At 42.2% G+C, this 20,021-nt stretch overlaps 1 protein-coding gene across 2 annotated transcripts; it reads right to left on the bottom strand.

The window, feature by feature from the left end:
• Positions 1-8,359: 8,359 nt before the first annotated feature.
• CCNJ (cyclin J) lies at positions 8,360-16,348 on the bottom strand. 2 transcript variants are annotated; one of them, XM_073354940.1, is made up of 6 exons: positions 16,240-16,348; positions 15,521-15,649; positions 12,984-13,194; positions 11,113-11,412; positions 10,866-11,025; positions 8,360-9,297 (listed from the first exon to the last, which is right to left on the bottom strand). In XM_073354940.1, exons 2-6 carry the CDS (start codon positions 15,587-15,589, stop codon positions 8,886-8,888), a joined length of 1,152 nt encoding a protein of 383 aa, XP_073211041.1. In that variant the 5' UTR covers positions 15,590-15,649; positions 16,240-16,348; the 3' UTR covers positions 8,360-8,885. The 2 variants fall into 2 exon arrangements, with proteins under 2 accessions (XP_073211041.1, XP_073211042.1); XM_073354941.1 differs by lacking the exon at positions 16,240-16,348 and having other exon boundaries at positions 15,521-15,763.
• Positions 16,349-20,021: the final 3,673 nt, after the last annotated feature.

A 20,021-nucleotide genomic window follows, 5' to 3' on the forward strand; every position in this document is an offset into this window, starting at 1 on the left:
GGCACAACACCAGAGCAGGCACCTGGTGAGTTCCCTTCTTTCCCAGGGGTGATGGGGCTCAGGTTTTGGGCTTCAGCCCTGGGGTGGTGGGGAAGTGGGCTCTGGCTACGGGGCTTCACACTCTGGCCCCCGATGTCTCCCCCAGCACCGCCACTCCAATTGCCCCTAGCCCCTGCTTAATTTGTGCCCAGGTTTGCTGGGACTAGGTAAGTACGCCGTGAAAAGTGATACTTGTATGTTTGTTAATACCACTTTTAACAGCCAATTTACTACCTAGCAATAAATAAATTACAATGATTTGGACATGTATATGTGCATATTTATTTGTTTTTCCTAAAGGTAATTAAGTATTTTAGGAAAAAGTATGAGGCCACCAAAAAGTTTGTCCTGAGAACCCCTGGAATAGAAGGTATATCAATGGGCTTTGTGGGTCAGTCATATTGGATTCCATATCAAAGGAATTTTAGTGCCTAATGAACTAGTTGAATTTTCTGTGTATAATCACATTCTTAAAGAAAAAGTTTTGCTGGCATTTAGCAGAGTCTAGGATAAAGGCAAAAATGTGTGTGTGTTTTTAAAAGACCAATTGAATACCAAAATAATATATAAAGGACTGGATGGCAAGCATAGAGAAGCCTTGCTGAAATGATAGATGCTGCAAAATTCAAAATAAATGCTGCTTTTTAGGGAGGTAATTTTCTTTGGTTTATTGAGAGGTGGTATCTACCCCTCTTATGGTATATAATTGTGTTCTGTTAAGGACATAATGTGAAATTTTCCTCTGCAAATTAGAGAAGGCAACAGTATTCCAAGCAAAAGTTGAGACTGTGAGCATTCAGGAAAGTCAAATGTAAGAAGGCGGCACAGTTTTGATGACAGATTTACAGTCTACATGCAATTACTTCTTCCAAGTCAGAAATGTACAAAGAAACCTTAATAATACTATTTTATTTCAGTTTCACAGGGTCCAGGAGGAGAAAGATAGTAAACCCCTTAGCATTTGAGAAAACCAGTTTTGTTGCAGTACTCTGAGTAGAGGTGGGCAAACAATTTTTTTGGTTCACTGGCAATTTTGAAAAGTTGGGGGAAAAAAAAAAGTCTCAGGTCACACTGAAAAGAAAAAATTTTCAGCAAAGTTGCCGGGGGGTTAGGGGAGAATCATTTTGGGTTGAATGAAACTGTTTCATTCAAGCCAAAATAAAAATTTTTCATTTCCATTTCAAGAACTTAAAGAAAAATAGAATAAAGGAAATTTTGAAATACCATCATCTTGAAACAAAAAATAAAAACATTTCATTTCAAAAAGTGTCCAGACAAAATGTTTGTTTTTCAGACACTTTTAGGTTTTTTCTAAAGAAACAGTTCAGCAAAATCAACACAAGTTTGCAAAACGTTTTGGTGTTGATGAACCTATGGTTTTCCACTGAAAAAAGTTTGTTGAAAAGTTTTGCCCAGCCCTTGCTTTGAGACTACTTGAGTAGAACAGACCAACTGGTTTAAAGGCATTTTGTTCAGTTTGAAGGTGGTACTGTAGGAGTAGCTGGAGAATGTCAGATCATTCTATTTATTGTACTAGAAGCTAGACCACAGTTGGTAAGTGACTCATTTAAATGACATGCAGAGCCATTTTCAGTTTTTTTAAGCAGACTTTTAGTACAAAGATTTAGACTGTCCTGATTTATCATATACTAATCAGAAACTAATTCTTCAAATTTGACTTTAGTAAATTTACAGCAGTGAAATATGAGGGGAAACAAAATTTAATTTAAAAAAAGTGCAAGGGATGTAATGCTTGTGAAAGTTGCCTGCTTGACAGCACTGTAGACTAGTGCTGTTTATCCACATAACAGAAGAGTATAGCCGCCACCTCAAGCTGCCCCATGCCTCCACCTTGTAGGAATTATGGAGAACTGCAATTGCTGAGCAAACCCATCATCCCTCTAGTTTGATATCCTGGGTCAAAACTGGATGCTTTACAGGATCGAGTAAAATCCCTGCAAGTCCTTGAAATTCAATTATAGTTAAAATAACAGCAAACTGTGTTTTTATTCATGTAGGCATCTAATCATTTTTTTTATTTGACTACTACTAGCAAGTATCCAGTGGCACTGAGTTCCATAGGTTAATACATTATGTGAAAAAGTATTTTCTTTAAATTTGTTTGCTCTTAATTTCATCAAACAAATAGAAAAATGTAAATAGGGACATCTGGCTGGATTTCTCTGTACCATTCAACACTTTTAATCCTCATATGTTACAGAAATTGATTACTCTCTTCCATCTCCCACAATCACTAGTGTCAGGATATATCCCTGATTCGTTACAAAGTAAATAAAACAGAAAACCGAAGGGATAAAGCTACCCCTAAAGTTGATACGTAATTATTTTAATATTTAAAAAGAATGTCCATCCCAAATCCAGACTCTACAGACTGGGTAGAACTGGGTAACAGCACTACTGTCTAGCATTAGAGACCCTGTATCACTGTCTATAGCTCTGACCCTTCAAGGGATCTAAGATGGAAGAGCAATTCTGCTCAGTCTCCTAGAGTCATAATTCAGGGCAACTGTACCTGTATTCCCTCTCCATGGTCCAACAAGGGCACACCGGCTTATAGGCTTCGACCTCCTCAGCAGTTACCTCTCCCGTGTCTCTCCCTCCTGACCTGTCTTTTTTCAGGATGCTCAGTTAACACCCTACACTTTGTTATTCAAAACAAGTTAGACTGTCTAATCAGGCCAGCATCTGCACTTTACTTACTCTTTGAAGGCTCTGAATAATGAAATTGCCTACAGTTATAAGTCACCAGACAGCTCTTTCTAAGCAAGCACATTTATTCTCAAGGTGCAAACATTAGAGAGAAAACATTAAAACAATAAAAACCTATGCACATGCTCATAAGCTTACTAGAGATCACCCCTCCAACACCAGCAGGGGCTCTGCTGGGAGTCAATCCTTCAAACTCCACCAAGGGTTTTTACTGTGGTTACAAGCTCATAATAGCCTCAGCACAGAACAAGCACTCTTACTGCACAGATCAGCCTGTTTCTTTATAAATCTTGACCCTTTGAACTTCAACCTTTGGAAACAGGTAATCAGCAGACAATGGTTCTCTCCTTAGGGTGAGGGTCAATTGGTTGGGTTTTCTGAATAATCTATGGATGGCATTTGCATTCACTTCTCCCTATATGTTTCCCAGGAATTCTACTTCACACATATTGTCCCAAAAGATCATTTTTGTCTGCTGCAGTACTCTATCGTCCTTTGATCATCCAGGCCTACAATTATATATAATCTTTGCATTTAACACAATTGACTCCAAAGATATGTAATCTTCATTCAGTAAGGTTTTTCAGTAGTATTGCAGGAAATTGACATATCTGTCACAAGTAGGAATTTACATGAACACAAAGACGTTCACTTTTGTCCCAACACAGATCACAGAATTCATTGGAGCTACCTCAGGACTCTGTCTGGGCCAGAGCTTACCTCCCTCAAGACAGATTCCAGTGGATGAACAATTCAGTCAGTCAGTTCAGAAAGAGCTCACAAAAGTTGGTTCATTCATGTCTCATCCTCCTGGGCCACACGGTGTCCTGTTCTTATGACAGCTTCTGTAAGACTCCATCTCCACTGTCTACAAGCTTGGCTTTGGCTAATACACCTGCCAAGTGGACACACTATGGACAAGTTAGTCATGCTTCCCCACACCCCAGGGTGCAGGATGCTCTCCAGTGCATGTGTCCCCTTCTCACTGTCTCCACCCCAGAAGACATTGATCACAGATGCCACCACAGTAGGGTGGGGCACCCACCTGAATGGGCATACAGCACAAGGAACATGGACTCCCCGGGAGTCCAGGATGCACATAAAATTCCTGGAACTGAGAGCTGTCTGAGAAGCCTGCAAACAATTCTTACAGGTCATACATTCCTAGCACATCCAGGTAATGTCAGACACCATGACCACATTGTTCTACATCAACAAGTAAGGGGTAATGAGTGTTGCCTCTTTTTTCCATAAAGGCAGTCAATCTGTGGTACTAGTGTATGTGACACCAGATCACCCTATCAGCAGTGCACCTCCCAGAAATACACAACACACTGGCACCAGCCTCAGCAGGCACTTATCCCTTGACCACTAATGAGAACTACATGATTCTGTGGTGAAGACCATATGCAGATAATAGGGGTCTTCCTCCTGGGATCTGTTTGCATCACAAGAAAACAGGAAATGCAAGATCTACTACTCCAGGGGGGCTCAAGGTTGGGACTTCAGGGGAGATACTCTCTTATTCTTATGGATGTAACACTTACAATATGCTTTCCCCTCCTCCCCACTGCTCCACCCATCAGCAAGACTTACCCTGAGCTCTCAGGAAGATCCAGCAGGACAGGGCAGTAATCATCTTCCTTGCTCCCAGCTGGCCCAGATAGTTTTGATTCCCCAGCCTTCTCCAGCTGTCAACTACTCCACCCATCAGCATCCAACCTTCCCAGGTCTCTTGACACAAAACACAGGCAAGATCAGACATTTCAACCTGGACTTCCTCTGCCTCACAACTTGGTATTTGGAGTCGAACCTAGAGCAGACATGTTCAGTAGCTATTCAAACCATCCTTAACAACAGCAGGAAGAAATCTACCAGAGAATGTTACTTAGAAAATCTCTTGATTTTAGCTATTTGCTTCAACATCACTGAATGTCCCCAGAAGAATCAGACAGTCTCAAGATTATCTGCTCTTCTTGAAGACCTCAGGCCTTTCCCTTAGCTCTCTGTGGGTACACATGTCAGCCTCCAATTGACAACCACTCAATTTTCACCTATCCAGCGACAGTGCATTTTCTAAAGGGTGTAGGCAAAACCATCCCTCCCATAACGAAACCTGCCGCACCATGGGACCTTAATTTTGAAGTCCCCGCCTCAGAGCATCTTTATTGTTAAGACTACATTGAAAAGATACTTCAGCTTAAGTTTTATGCTATCAAACATCTACATACCTTTACTACAAGCAATGTGACTATTACTGGAAACAGAGAAAAGAATGCTCTATATAGTTTACTTTTGTGTATTTGACAGCATTGTGCTTAGTCAGTCATTTACTCAGCTCCCCTTCTTTAACATGTACAAAACTGGAATACGTGATTGTAAAAATAAAAAAACTGGCAGGGAAACTCCAGTAAGGATATTACATGAATCTACCTTCAACTCCCTTGTAACCGACTTCATTAAGCTGACATTGCCCTTTTAAAAGCAAACCTATATTATTGCATATTCACATGGCTTTTGATCACTGAATCATTCTAGTTTGATAGTTGGTCAGAAATTGGTTTCCACCTGTATTATACTAAAGGCCAATTATATTTCTACAATTAAAGACCTTCTCTTGCAAGCACTTATGCCTGAGCGTAACTTTAATCAGATGAGTAGTCCTGCTGGACTCAGAATATTCATGTGAGTAAAGTTAGTTACAGCTGTATATAGGTATCAACAGGAAAGAACACTGAAGTAGAGTGAAGCATGGCCTGTACTGTATGACTGAGAAACTCAGATTCTGCTAGATTGGCTTAATATTTGAAGCCCAGTGACTAATGGGGTCTCATTTTAAATAGTTCCATATACATACCCATTCTTGATGTGAGAGAGATTCGTTCTGTAACAGCAATTATAAAAAATTTCAAACATGGGAAAATGTTTCAGCCTCTATACATCACTTGTTCTTGTTCTGCCTTCCTCACAGGTAAGCTCTGGCAGCGAGACTAACTTCAGCTAAGGATCCCAAATTCTGGATTTCTTAGGATTCTGCTCACCAAAAGCTATGCTGTTCCTCTTCCTATTCAATTCTGACTTTTTCCGTACAGTTCTACTATAGGCAGAATGAGTTATCACTAAGACTCATTTAAAAAAAAATCTTACTAGATCTGGTAAGCTATTTCAGAACCACTTTTTGTATTTCTTCCTGAGATGCAGCTGTACCCTGGATACAATATTGTTGAAGTGTACAATATTCTGGCTTATGCTGTGGATTTTTTTTTTTAAAACCCTCCCTGCACAATTTCATTCCTGTTTTGTTGTCAGTGTATTCCTAAGTCTATTTATAACTCCTGCCACAGGAGAGCAGTGGAGAGAACCTTCAAGTTCAAGAACTGTGGTAGGAATGAAGTTACACATCTGTCATTCAGGTATTTAAATAAAATAAAACAAAACAAACCAGACAGATTTACTCAAAACTAGTTTTATTTTTTAAAAAATCCAAGTGCATAGCACTCATCCAGATTCCATTGTTGTGGATGTTTTGCATTTATGATAATTTTTAATTATGCCATAAAATGCACGTTCTGGTTCGCTCAGTAAGAACTTGAAGTAGTGTATTTAATGGACACTGGTAAAGCCCTTTTTCAATAACACATTGAAATTGTTCACAGTGCACGCTCCTTTCTCTATTTTCATTGATACTGTAATGTCAGACACAAACTAAATAATAAATTAAAAAAAATGTAGTGGATCCTTTTACAGTTAAGCCTAATACCTTAAAATAAAATCAAAATACCCTACTATATGTAGACTTTGCAGTATTAACTAACTGAATAATCACCCCTATAATTCCAGTGTTAATTTTACGTAATTTTATATGTAAAATACTTGAGATAGATTTACTAATATTTCAAAAGAATCTATACTGCTCCATCACAATTAAAGATGACATTTAGCCAAGATATGCATTTTACAGACAAATTGCTACAGGCATCTGCTGTTATTTCAAGTCATGGTCCATCAGAAAACTGTACATTCACATAAACGAGGTAGTTAGAGCACTGAAAACTTGGACATAGCATTTCAATAAACTGAAATCTGAAGATGGAAGACAGTTTCCCTTTTGGATCTATTCCCCATCTCTCCAAATTTAAATGAAAAACAATACAGGCATTTTAGGAGGTAGGAAACTTGCTTGCCCCATCCCACCAAAAAAGAAATAATTTTGGGGGAGGGAAGGAGGGGAAAGGAAAGGTGGCTCTTTGAGAAGGTAAAAGTAGGTGATATTGTGCTCACCTGGAAGTTTATTCTCTAGCATGAAGTAGAGAGGCTCAATTCCTCCTTACACATTCTCCCAACCTTCCACTCCACCTCTCTCCCCATGAAATAAGGACTATTTGAAACAGGATGTGTTAAAATAATTATAGACACAGAGGATTTCTTCTCCTCCATAATAAAGGATGGATTCTTGAAACATTATGGTTCAGCTCCAGGAAAAGCATCAGAACAAGCAGAAGTATCTTCCTCAACTACTGAATATTTTAGGATGGCCCGCTCTCCCAAGTTAATCTTCCATATTAATAGTGATGTCAAACACCGCTTCTTCCCCACTCCCAATATTCTTTGCAACATACAGAGTGCGTGAACTTCCACTGATCATATAGTTAATAGAAGGTCTTGCCTCCTGTCTGCCATTTAACCATGCTTTTAAGTGCTGCCATTAGAAATTAAACAAAAAACAAACATACATTTAAGCCCGTAGGGCTCTCTCCATCAATTCCCCCTCCCATATCAGATCAGGGGGAGAGTCAACTGCCTGATTTTGTAAACAAGGAACTTTTCCATAAATATACTATCCTCACCACCACCTTCATCCTCTGGGGCTGGAGGAGTGAAGCTTCCTACTCTCAGGCCATCTGACTTGTGGGTGATATTAAAGCTCAGACAGCTATGTAATAAGCATCCTGCCTGTGATCTAGCAATACACTTTTGTTCCAGCAGTGAGAATGCCGATGTTGCTCTTCAATGTGGGACTTCTGTAAAGTAGAAGAATGAGCTGCCACGGCATTACCTGAGAACTTATTTCCCCCCACCCTGCACCAAGCCTGACATACGAAATACTGAATTTTTGTAAGCATTTAATGGTGCCTTTTCTGCCTAGAGAATTTATAGACTGAAAAACTAGAGGCTATTTTGTATTGGTTGTGTTAATAAAATTATCACAACCGCTACTACATGAGTTCTGGTACAGTATTAGTTCAGCTTAAACTTAAAAGAAACTACTACGACTCTGTAATCATTTGATCACAAGAGTGTTGGGTGGCAGGGAGCAGTTAGGACTACACTTCTACTTTATACACTTATAAATCCCTTTGGTACTCTGCACTGTAGATGCCCTGAAATACCACCCTGGATTACACCCAGTTAAGTGTACACACAAGCAGCACAGAGTCATTTTGAATAGATAATTCCCTGAGTTAGTGAGAAAGTGTTATTCTAAACATCTGAATCAAAAGGAAAAAAAAATGTAACATATGTCCTGTGAGGCACAAGATTTAAAAACAATAAAAAGAGTCAGTTAACTCAAGTGCCTTAAATTGGACATTCTCTTATAATGTAAAGTGTATGACCAAAAAAACGACAAGTAATTGCATTACTGATTTAGTCAATGAAAGTTTGTTTCTCTCTACGTGGCCCCAGTGTTTCTGGGAAAGCCCATTGCTCAGTGAATTCTTAAGTTTCAATTTACCAAAAGTAAATCTTATTCAGTACTGTATGGAAGTATTGCATAAATATGGCCTCTTCAAAGTAATACTGTATATCTCCTTCATTAAAAGATATGTCTCTAGCCAGTCCACAGCCATTTTTCTCTTGACCAGTATTTCAAAGGTGGCTGTTAAGAGCACACAGTGCACTGGAGTGTCAAAAGTATTAGCACATGACTGCCATGCACACATTCCTTTTAGAAAACATACTACATGCTCATTCTTTGCAGATTCTGTACTTGAGCTAATCGGTTGCCAATCCGGCTGTTTTCCTTCCGGAAAGAGTGCTACTTTTACTTAGATTGTTGCCCTCAAACTTATTTGAGGTTTGACAAAAAAAACCTAGGGTATCTAAATTTGTTTTCATCACCTCTCAAAGCAGGGAGTAATACAAGGATACCGTCCATTGATCTGGTAACTCCGGTTGTACGAGACACTTATACATGGCTTCACTTCTATTGGAACTGCTAGTGACATACTAGCACCAGTCTGCATCTGACCTCGAGTCTGAACGCCGGATTGTAAGCCAGCAGGGCAAGACTGCAGTGGGTAAGAGGATGTGTGACTAGTTGACACCATCTGCTGACAGTTTTGCTGTTGTGAGGTTTGCTGGTGATACTGTAATGGAGCTTGATGGGCCTGGAGATACTGTGATACATGTTGTTGAACATGAGCCTGCTGTGGAGTGGGACTCTGGGTGGGAAACGCACTGTGTTGTGCAGGCTGGGCATGTTGTCCTTTTTGCTTGTTTGCTTCTTTTACGTCATTATCATGTGCACTAGAATACAAAGAGAAAATAAGACCATTTTAGTCAATGTTTTGTATAGTTTTAAGAGTATCCTAACTGTAAAGCTGTAACAGCCTTTAAATACCAAAAACTATTTTGAAAAGGCCATTGAAGAAGCAATTCATATTCTTTAAAGATGTACATTAGGAAGTTTAAATGATTTTAAAGGTTAGGGCCATGAATTTTTTAAAAGGCTACAATGTGAAGAGAAGCATTTTCATTTAAGAGTTAATGAAAGTAGTATGCTTGGATATAAAGAGGTCAGAACACTACCATTTGCTAGTACAACATTACAGTGTAGGAGAATCAGAAAGTGACATTTTTGCTAGGAGCAGATTAGCCACCAATGAATGATTGTATTGTGACCATCTCAACTTCTCCAAGTCATTGATACTACTGATCATGAGGGATTACTGACTTGCTCGTGGTGCCCTACTGGATTGACCCTGCAGTCACTCTTCCCCTTCCTCTTAGCCCTTCCAGAAAGGCATTGAGTATGTTCTTTCCCTCGCCAATGGTATTCTTGGTATCCTTGTTCTGCCACAAGGTTTGATGCTGTAACACCTCGTGATTACTGGGTACAGTATGAAGGCCATAAAGGGAGATGGGTTATGGGCTAGAGAGTGCCACCTGCATGGAGAGGATAGTTTCTCTTCAAGTCTGGATTCAGATTTTTCTGTTCTTTATGTGCTAACCAAAGTTTGGACGTGGATGGGAGCAAATGTCAACAAGAGGGAAGTGAGGCTGGTGGCCTAGGGATTCATCTTGGAGAATGAAATTGATTAATTGGGGATATACCGTCACCCTTTTCTAGTATGGTTCAGTCTTGTGGTCCCATTGGATCCCTTGGCACATCTGCTATGTAGATGACACTGGCCTGCAGTTTTTCCATTTATAAATAATGAGAAGGCAAGCTTTCCCCTCTTAGCTGTGGGACCCTCCATAACTATCCACACTTTTCTAACATGCTCCATTGGGAGCATCCTCTACTCAGAAAGCTCTAAATTCCAGAGGCTTAAGTAGACCTCCCATGTGCTCAGTACAGTTCACGGGATACCTATTAAATTCAATTCTCTAAAGCTCGATGCAGATTGGGAGCCAGTTATTTAAGGAGTCTGCTTCCACATGTTCATTTGAAACAGCTGAGATCTGCTACAGCACCCCAAAGGCACTCAGGTGGAAGTCCTCCCCTTGCTTCCCCGTACTCCAATCTTTTGAACTTATTACCTGACTGCCTGCCACAGCCCAAGTTTGGTGATCATGCTGCATATATTTTTCTTCTGTCATGGTTTTGTCTGAGTATTTTATTTGCTGAGAGGAGGAAGGATGAAGGAGTTAGGTCAGGTGAGGTTTTTTGAAAAGCAGAGAGGGACTGACTGGTTGGTTTAATAAATATTGTACAGTACCTGGGTACTTTCGACAAAGATGCTGCACAAACTCACTAGTAAGTAAACTGTACTGTTTTTGTACATATTGTTTTTTAGTGTAAGTATCCTTTAAATATACCATGCTGTTACAGAGACAGAGCCTTTACAAATGAGAAGCCACCATTAGCTTACATTAATAGTCGTTCAATACATGGAATGAGGAAGTCCCAGGAGTATGCAGTAAGACGATGCAGTCGAGTTGGCCACGTTGGAGAGAGACGTAGGATAATCCTTGAAGCCGCCACACATGCAGTAGCCACTAACGAAGGAGCATAATTTAAAAATGCATGATCTGGACAGACACAAAAATTGTTTAGATGAGTCAGACACAAATATTATTTAAGAAATAAGGTTGCATTAACTAAACCATGCAACACACCTTGCAGAGATACTTCCAGAAAATAATCAGCATATTTTGCCATGTATAACTTGGTCTTCTCTAAGGAAACCATTGGCCAGCCATCGTGGAGATCTGTCTCATGGACAGCAATAGAAAGGTAATATTCAATGAAGTGAGCAGCAGTTGGGAGACACAAGTTCCACTGAAATGTTTCTAGCAACAACAGCTCCATGTGTAGCAAGTTCTGTTTTGTTAATACCAGATTCATGTTAGTCATACAACCCAAGCTGTTCAATTGTTCGAGCTTAGGGACGCTGTCTTCCTTTTCTTCAAATTTACCTTGGGGCAGGGGAGAGGAAGAAAAATACAATTAGAAACATGAGTACAACACACACGAAACCGCATTTGCTGTTATCGTTAACATTCGGGTATTTTTCATTGAAAACACTTGCTATACAATTGTTTTCCCATGTCAAATAGGCTCCTGCATGCAAAGTTGGATGGGAAGGTTCTGCCGAAGAGAGGAGGGACATACTGTTAAGGGTTAAGCTTCAGCAGATAGTTGCTATGCAACCTATAGGATATTACAGCAGTGTCACACTTCCTGTTGTCTCTTTATAGTTTCTCACACAAACAAGAGCCATTTGCAGAGAGAGAGAGAGAGAGAGAGAATACTGATGATGGTATGGTGTAGCCTGACTGTAATTCATAAATGACTTCTTGTTGTTCGTTAAGTTATCCTAAAACCTACCCCGGTAACTGCTAAAGTACCATTAATAATAATAATAATAAACGATAATAATAGTGCAAGAGTGCACCTTTAGTTTTAAGCTTTTAAAAAAAAGAAAAGTCTTTCCCTGTTCAAAGTGCAGTAGGAAGAATCAACTTGGTATAGAGGCTCTAATGTACATTTCAGTGTTTACGGGTATGTTTAAATTCAGTAACTGACAAGCAGAAATTGAGCCCTTCAGTCTAAATCAAGTGAGTTTCAGTCATGTGTATCTGGAAATGCATATGGTCATTTATGTAGACTTCCACAACTGTCCCTCCTTTTAAGTTTATCAATACTTAGATTGTAAGTCCCAGGTGACAGGGACCATCTTTTTGTTCTGTGTTTGTACAGCACCTTGCACAATGGGATCCTACTCCAAACTAGAACTAGGCGCTGCAGTAATACTAATAAATAATAATAATAATTAATAGCAGCAGCTCCACCCTGTCCTGGACTTTGTCTTGTCATACCTGTATGTTTTAACCTAAAGTGAAGTTATACGTGTAAAAGCCCAGCAATAATGGATGCAAGTGCCACATTTCTATAGAACTTGCCACTGTTTTGCTACCTCAGTTTCACCACACTTTCCTCCTTTCCTACAGTCTTTCTACAGAAGGTGAAGTTATGTTCTTTTAGCAAATAAGGACTCTTCAGTAGCAGCGGGACTCAGTCCACCGAATTAATTCCCTTGGTTCTCCCAGTTGTGGAAGGTACCCGTTTATTGTAACCATTTTGTTCATATTTTAGTTCTCACAAAATGATATAAATCCAAAAGTGACATTCAAGGTGTCTTTTCAGCATCTACAACAGATGAGACTTTTCTCCTTTTTCTGTGTATAACTGGGCAATTTGGAGGTAGCAGGTGACTGCCTTTAAAAAGAGGGCTCGTTTTCTTGTAATTCCTTCTTAATATATTTGTGATGTAAACACGGATCTGTGATTGTAGCTTTTAGTGTCCTTCCCCCACTTCACCAAATACCAACAGAAGTTGAAAGTCTTGAGAGAGGCCCGCATATTGAACCAAATTTAGCTGTGCTGATCTTTTATACATAATCTTCCTCCTAAATCTGCTTGATCACCTCAGAATGATCCTTTAGTTGGTACAAGAACCTAAGTTAAATTAGTGCAGAATACTTACTTGCTAAAAGTAAACAGGAAAGAGCAACCACATGTAGCTGCTGAATGGATATATCATAGCGGTCCATGAAGAGGTCCAGTAGATAGACAGCAAGATGTCGTGCAGCGGGACAGAGTCTGAAACGATTGCTCACAATGGCAATCAGGTCTGCAAAGTATCTTCTCAGATTTAACTGGGGAGACTGGCCTTTGTAGGAGGGAAGCTTCAGCTCCTAGACAGAGAGCAGCATATAGCTGTAGTACAATCACTATTATTTTTATGCAAATACACTTGCCAAAAATACATATGAAAACTGACTGGGTTAATACATAAGGGAATTTTCAAAGCAGCTTTAGGAGGCACGGTCACGATTTTGCTATTTATCTTCACATAGTGGAACTGTTCTCTTGCTGGGGATGACTATTTATTATCTTATGACACCTATATAAGGAGTATCTAGATTCTACAGAACAATTATTTAAAATAGAACATGGCCCAAAACTTAGAAACAAACAAGCCAAATAAGGTTTGACTGAACATAATGACGGACTGACAAAGAAAAACCCTTGTGGCATAGTCAGACTATAAAAAAATTCAGACTCTGAAGGGCAGAATGTTTCAAGGACAAGAGCCTTAACTGCTAGCATGGTGTTCTTCACTGTGGAAAGCAGAATTCCAGGCAACTGCAATGAAAACAACACAGCTGATCTCCACTATCACAAATAAACAGACAGAAAGAGCTACACTCTGGAACACAGATTGGATATGGTTTGGGATTATAATGCTTACTGTAATAACATTTCCCAGTAGGGGGCCTATTCCGTGACACCAGGTAGAGCTGAGATAACTGGAAAGTTTACAGATCCATAGACTTTCAGGCAAGAAGGGACCATCATGATCATTTAGTCTAACCTCCTGCACATCACAAGTGTAAGGTAAATTCTAGAGTTTTAAAATCATATGATTATCTTTAAAATAACCACCCCTTTAAATAGTTTCAAATTGAAAGAGTATTAAAGTTATCAGAAGTTATTTACTTTCATTTGTAATTAGAATCTATTATACTAGTTGTTGTTTCTTCTACATGGGCCCAGTAATGCGCATTGCTGAAGTGATCAGGCCATCAAGAAAGTTAATGCAATCTCCAAAACTGCTTAGCCACATTTTTACTAGGTTAAATCATTGTTAACCTATTTACAACTGTTTGGTGATAAGGTGAGCCTTATTATCAAGGAGCAATATCCGCAAACACTGACATGAGTCAGCTCACAGCTAAGAGGGGTTTCAAAACAGGATTGCCCTAACATTTCTTATTGTTATTGCACCCACTTATAGAGCATTCTTCTACATAGTATCTCAACTTTTTTTTTTTTAAACATAGTTTAAACTTGGATCTATGAATACTTCCCAAAAAGGGGCCAAATGCACCATGACCAAAGGGCACAGATAGGGGCATACCTGGTCAGTTGTGTAAATACTCAGGATTCAGTACAGATAATCAGGATAGTGTATACTTAGAGGCATTACATATCTCAGCAGTTCAGTTGTTACCATATGTTCTGCTGGAGTCAAGTCTTTTTCCATGCAGTTTTCAATTAACCTGACTTTAAACTAGCATGTTTATTCTCCTCTTATATAGCAGATTTGGAAAGAATGACTGTTATAAATAGCAAAAAGAAAAGGAGGACTTGTGGCACCTTAGAGACTAACCAATTTATTTGAGCATAAGCTTTCGTGAGCTACAGCTTCTAAGTGAGCTGTAGCTCACCAAAGCTTATGCTCAAATAAATTGGTTAGTCTCTAAGGTGCCACAAGTACTCCTTTTCTGTTATAAATAGATTTCCAACAAAATTTAGCACTGATGTATAGTAATTGTGCTGGAGGTTACTATATTTTTTATTTTGCAGCCTGCCTCCAAGGAGGGTACCAGAAAATTAGGGTCCGCATTCTTAACAAGGTGGGGAACTTTCTACTAAGACCTCTAGCACTGGCCTCCCCTCTAATAGCCTTTTAGCTCCTCCTCCCCCCTTGCCCGCAAGGAGCCAACCAGCTCCACTGTCACATGTTAATCAATGTCTTTATGTACTGAGAGGGCGAAACGCAGTTCAAGCAAGTGCTGCAGTTCAAGTATCAATTTACTTTATCTAACTTTAATGACAGTGGGAACATACGCAAACCCTTGCAGCTGAGGAGCCCAACGCATCTTGCAAAAACCCAGTGAATGAATCCGTCCTCCCAACCCTCCTAGGAGGATCTTAGCCCATTTTGCAGATGGAGAAGCTAGTTTTAAGATTTCAGTGCACGTGGACTTAAAATGCCCAGACACAGGATCCCCGTGGCTAAATCCTCTAAGAGCCTAGCGATAAAGGCCTGAGACAAAAGGAACAGTAAGTCGCCTTGCCCTGGGCACTGCCCGCCTCACTCCCTTCTAGGGACTGTCTGAGACCGTCCCTTCTCCTGCCGCTCTGGAAGGGAAGAGCTGAGCCTCCCGCCCGCGCAGCCCGAAGGGCTCCGGCTCCCTCTGCGGCAAAGTCGCCGAAGAGCCCTGGGCACCGTACCTTGTAGCGAAGCGCTTGGTGGATGTCGGCAGCCAGCTGTCCTTTCCACCACTGCCCCTCCAGCTCCATGGGACAGGGCGGGACGGCAGAGAGTCACAGCGGCACACGGCGAAAGGCAGCAGCCGAAGCCTGCGCAAGAGGGGAGGAAGCCGCCGCAGAGCCCGGTTTAATTCTCGCCCTAGCCCCTCTTCATTTGCACCCAATTAAAAGCAGCCAGTTACTCCTCTCCCCCCGGAGCACGCTCGGCTCTCTGGCCCTTCCCCCCGGGGAGGCACCGGCAGCCCCGCTCCCCGGCCACAGCTGATAGTCCTGCACGTTTCGGGGCGGGGGGAGCAGAGTGCAGAGACCCCCCCGGGGCACCTCATGCTAAGGAGCAGCGTCGGGTGTCCCCCACCCCGGGATGCCGGCGGGGCTGCGCTCCAGCCTCGCACTGGAGCTGGCCCTTTTTCCTACCAGCGCCGGCTGGAGGGGCACAGACTCCCCCAGGCGGGTGCATCGCTCCGGGGCAGCCTCATCTCCCGACCCTGCCCGGAGGAAACCCGGCGGAGGGGAAGGCAGCAGAGGGGGCGCCGAGCGGGGCGCTGGTGCAGCGGGGCGCGCAGAGGAGCTGGGGGTCCCGGCAGCGGCAGCAGCCTCCCTGGCTCCCGACACAACAAAGGGCTTGGCATGCAGCCTCCGCCGGCAACTTCCCCACCGCTCCCAGCGCCGCCGCCACTTACCCCGCTCACAGCCCCGCCGGCAGGAGAGCCACAGGCATCTCCCCGGGCATCTCACCGCAGCGCGTCCCCGGAGCTCAGCTCTGCCCTGGGGCCGAGCAGCGCCCCTCGCCCATTGTTAAAGGGCTGAGCAGGCAAGTGTGTATACAAAGCCAGGCAGCAGGCACATGCCGCTGGGCCTCTGCCAATCTACTTTCGTTTTACATCGTGGTCTGGCCCCGGAGCGCCAATCACGGCCCAGCATTCACGGGAGCACACGCTCTCCGCTCTCCTGCCACATGCAAGCAGCTTTTGGACCCCTTGAGCTGCCGTAGCCGCCCAGGCGGAAAGGTTTTGGGGGGAGGAAGCGTGGGAAGAGGGGAGGCGCGAGACTCGGCTGTGAGCAGCCTGATTTGCCTTCGCGTTGCCGGCCGCTTCGGGGCTGGTCGTGTCAGTGTGTGCGCACACACGCCGTGCTACAGATAAGTAATGGTTGAACACACACGGGCGCGTACAAAGCACCAGAAAAAGTTGCAAAGCCTGGGGAAGGCAACGAAGGGGGGGAACCTGTGGGAGCACGTGTGGTTGCTTTTTCTTGGCAGGAGAGTAATCCGCGCCCACAGGGCGTGGTGCGGGTCTGCCTGCAGTGTGGGGCAAAAGAGAAGGTCGGATCAGGTTTCAGGGAGAAGCTCCCTGGGGCCCTTGCGCTTTGAACTGGAGGAATTCTGAGTTGGCTGGAAAATGCGGGGGTTCAGCTCCAGAAACACTGCAGTGCCCACGCCTTAAAACACGTGTTTGTGTAATTGTCGCCTATATTTGTTTTATCATTTCACCTGAAAACCTAACGGTTCCCCCACTTGATCCAAGCATTATAGGTTTCAGAGTAGCAGCCCTGTTAGTCTGTATTCGCAAAAAGAACAGGAGGACTTGTGGCACCTTAGAGACTAACCAATTTATTTGAGCATGAGCTTTCCTGAGAAGTGAGCTGTAGCTCACGAAAGCTTCTGGTCAAATAAATTGGTTAGTCTCTAAGGTGCCACAAGCATTATAGACACATTCATTAAGCCTTACGACTGACATATCATACAAAATGACTTGTATGCCAAAACCATGAATAAAGAGAGACCTAAGCTTGTGATGAGGGCATAGGTGTGTGTATAGAAAAAACAATTGCCTTACTTAGGGAAGAGTAGTTTTTTTAAAAGGTAGATGGTAATGCAAACAATGCAAGTGAGGATAGATGCTACCCATTATGCAATATAAGTCTTTGTATCAGAAAAACCAAAGAAGATACAGAAGGTGATAGTATGCAATTGTTCATTTTCGAGGAGGGCTCTCATATAAGAGCCACTGGGGCACATGGGGAGACACTTTTGGGGGAGGGGACTATGCTGAAATCGCTTTTCCTTGTCTTTTTCATCAGACCCAGAGATGCAGCCCCTTGGCTCTCCTGGTGTCTGATCAAAGAAGAGGCTTGGATGAGAAGTGGGTTGTTGAGACTCATCCAGACAAGGCTGGATGTGGTATACCTCCCTTTTGCTAAAGTATCTCATGATCAAGGGATTCCTTTAGACCTAGGGTGACCATACATCCTGTTTTGGCCAAGACAGTCTCTTTTTTTAAGCCCTGTCCCGGCAATCCTGACTTTTTTGGCAAAGGTGGGCAGTTGTCCCATGTGCTCTTGCCAACTTGATCAGTTGGCAAGAGCAAATGAAACAAATGCCCATCTTTGTCAAAAAAGTGGGGTGTGGTGCAGAGAAAAATTGGGGGGCGTGAGGGGATTTGCCAGCTCCTTGCGGGAGGGAGGACAAGGGGGTTCCAGCAACAGCCTCTTGCAGGGGGAGCAGGGGGTTCCAGTGACCCCAGCCTCACATGGGGGGAAAAAGGGGGATCAGGCGAGTGGCTTGGGCCAGCCCCATTGGGGTGGAGGTGGGGGGCTTGAACCAGTCTTGTGTGGTGTCCCATTTTCCCTTTGGAAAATATGGTCACCTTATTTAGACTTTGGTTTGATTCTGAATTCTCATTAAGCAGAGGAGTTCCAAGAATGCTTTCTTCTATAATTGGAGGGTTTTTTCCTTGTATTACCATGGTCTTCCATGATTTTTTGGTATCTAACTTGGATTGCTATAATGCACTTTCTTTTCACCTGTCTATTTACTTCCCTTACTGTTGATAGCACTGATAGCACTAGAACAAGGGAGAACTCAATGAAATTAAAAGGCAATACATTTCTCACATGATTTTATTGCAAGTCGCTCAATATTTGGTGTTTGACATAAGGCCCAGCTCCTTCAGATCTATGTTTAGGTGAGAATCTCCTTTAACTTAAAAAAGCTTCTAGTCTTCAGGGCTGTTGAGAAAATCTGGAAAACCTAATGGCTCAACAAGAAGAAAGAAAACAAAAACGTCAAAAATATATTATTTTTTAAAATTTCAATTTTGAAGACAATCTTGTGATTTGATAGTAGTTAGGTACTTGAATGGTTCAGTTTGGCAATAGTGAAATGGATAAAAAGAAAGACATTTTCATAGAATATATAGTTCACATGGGGAAATCATTGCCACAAGTTATTATATTTCGAGGGTTACAAAAAGTTTAGACATTGGGTAAAACATTCTAAAGGACCCTCAGGATTCAGGGCATAAAACAACCAGTTGGGATTAGGAAGGAACTTTCCCTTATGGTTATGTTATTGTATAATTGTCTGTTGTGGGTTTCTTGCACTATGAGAGACTTCTGTCTTTTCCCCTCCCTTTATTGTCGACAAAGAGCCAGTGTAGACACTGCTGATTGTTTTGTCGACAGAACTGGCTTCCGCCAGTATTCCACAATGCCTGCCCTGGTTGCTCTGCTCAGTGTTGTGATCTCTGCTGCGCTGCAGGCATGTGCCCCTCCCCTTTCAGAGCTCCGGGAAGTATCTGTGGGCTGCTCCATTTGGGGAACAAACAAAGAGCAAATCATTTGAATGCTCCTGTTCTGCCCTGCGCTAGGAGGACCGCAGCAGGCGGACTGCTGCTGCAGGGGGAGTGGGGCAGACTGCGGTGCTGCTTTGCCATGCCTCAGCACGGACAGCTCACAGAGCTACTCATGATGTTGCTCACGGCAGCTGAGGGGGCTGTGGGAGACGCGGAGAGAATCCCAAGGTGCTCAGCGATCAGCTCTTTCTTCCCACAGCGCTGCACTGTGGGATACATACCCACAGTGCATTGCTCACCGTGTCAATAATGAGGTCCCCAATGTGGACATGATCTGTCGACAGAGGGAGCAAGTGTGAACTCCCTTTTTGTTTTGTTGTCTTCTGGGTGTTGATATAAGTTTTGTCAACAAAACTTGGTAGTGTAGACAAGCCCTTATACATGAATGACTTTACGCAGGTAAGAAGTTCCATTGACTTCAGTAAATGAATCTACCTGCATAAGTGTTTGCAGAGAGGGGTCCTAAGAGACTTTCTACTATAAACATGATTTTTTAAAATGTTACCTCTAAGTTTCTTGGGAAAACCCAAAACCATTGTACTGCCTGAAATGTTCTGCCTGTGCATAATCTCTGCACAGATAAGTATATTTCAGGGAACTTTTAGAATAGTTGAATTAAACATTTTAGATTTATAGGACTTTGAAAAAGCAGTGTTTTTCAATTTTCTAATAATTTTTTTATCCAGCTTCTACACATTGCTGGATGGGCAAATATCTCCTAAAAATATTTTTAAAGGTTGAGCTATTTACACCAGTCTCACTTTAAGGCAGTGAAAGAATTTATCTCTAAAGAAAAAAATAATTTTAAATCACAAGGAATAGCCATGGAG

The sequence above is a fragment of the Lepidochelys kempii genome, chromosome 7 (assembly GCF_965140285.1).
Source record: "Lepidochelys kempii isolate rLepKem1 chromosome 7, rLepKem1.hap1, whole genome shotgun sequence".
In the NCBI taxonomy this organism is placed as follows: Eukaryota; Metazoa; Chordata; order Testudines; family Cheloniidae; genus Lepidochelys; species Lepidochelys kempii.

Excerpts from the sequence above, each read along its gene's own strand:
- CCNJ (XM_073354940.1), bottom strand. The coding sequence starts at position 15,589 with ATGGAGCTGGAGGGGCAGTGGTGGAAAGGACAGCTGGCTGCCGACATC. Across the intron at positions 11,026-11,112 it reads TCTGGAAGTATCTCTGCAAG|ATCATGCATTTTTAAATTAT; the intron begins GTGTGTTGCATG and ends GTGTCTGTCCAG. Across the intron at positions 9,298-10,865 it reads TGTATTGAACGACTATTAAT|TGCACATGATAATGACGTAA; the intron begins GTAAGCTAATGG and ends TTTGTATTCTAG.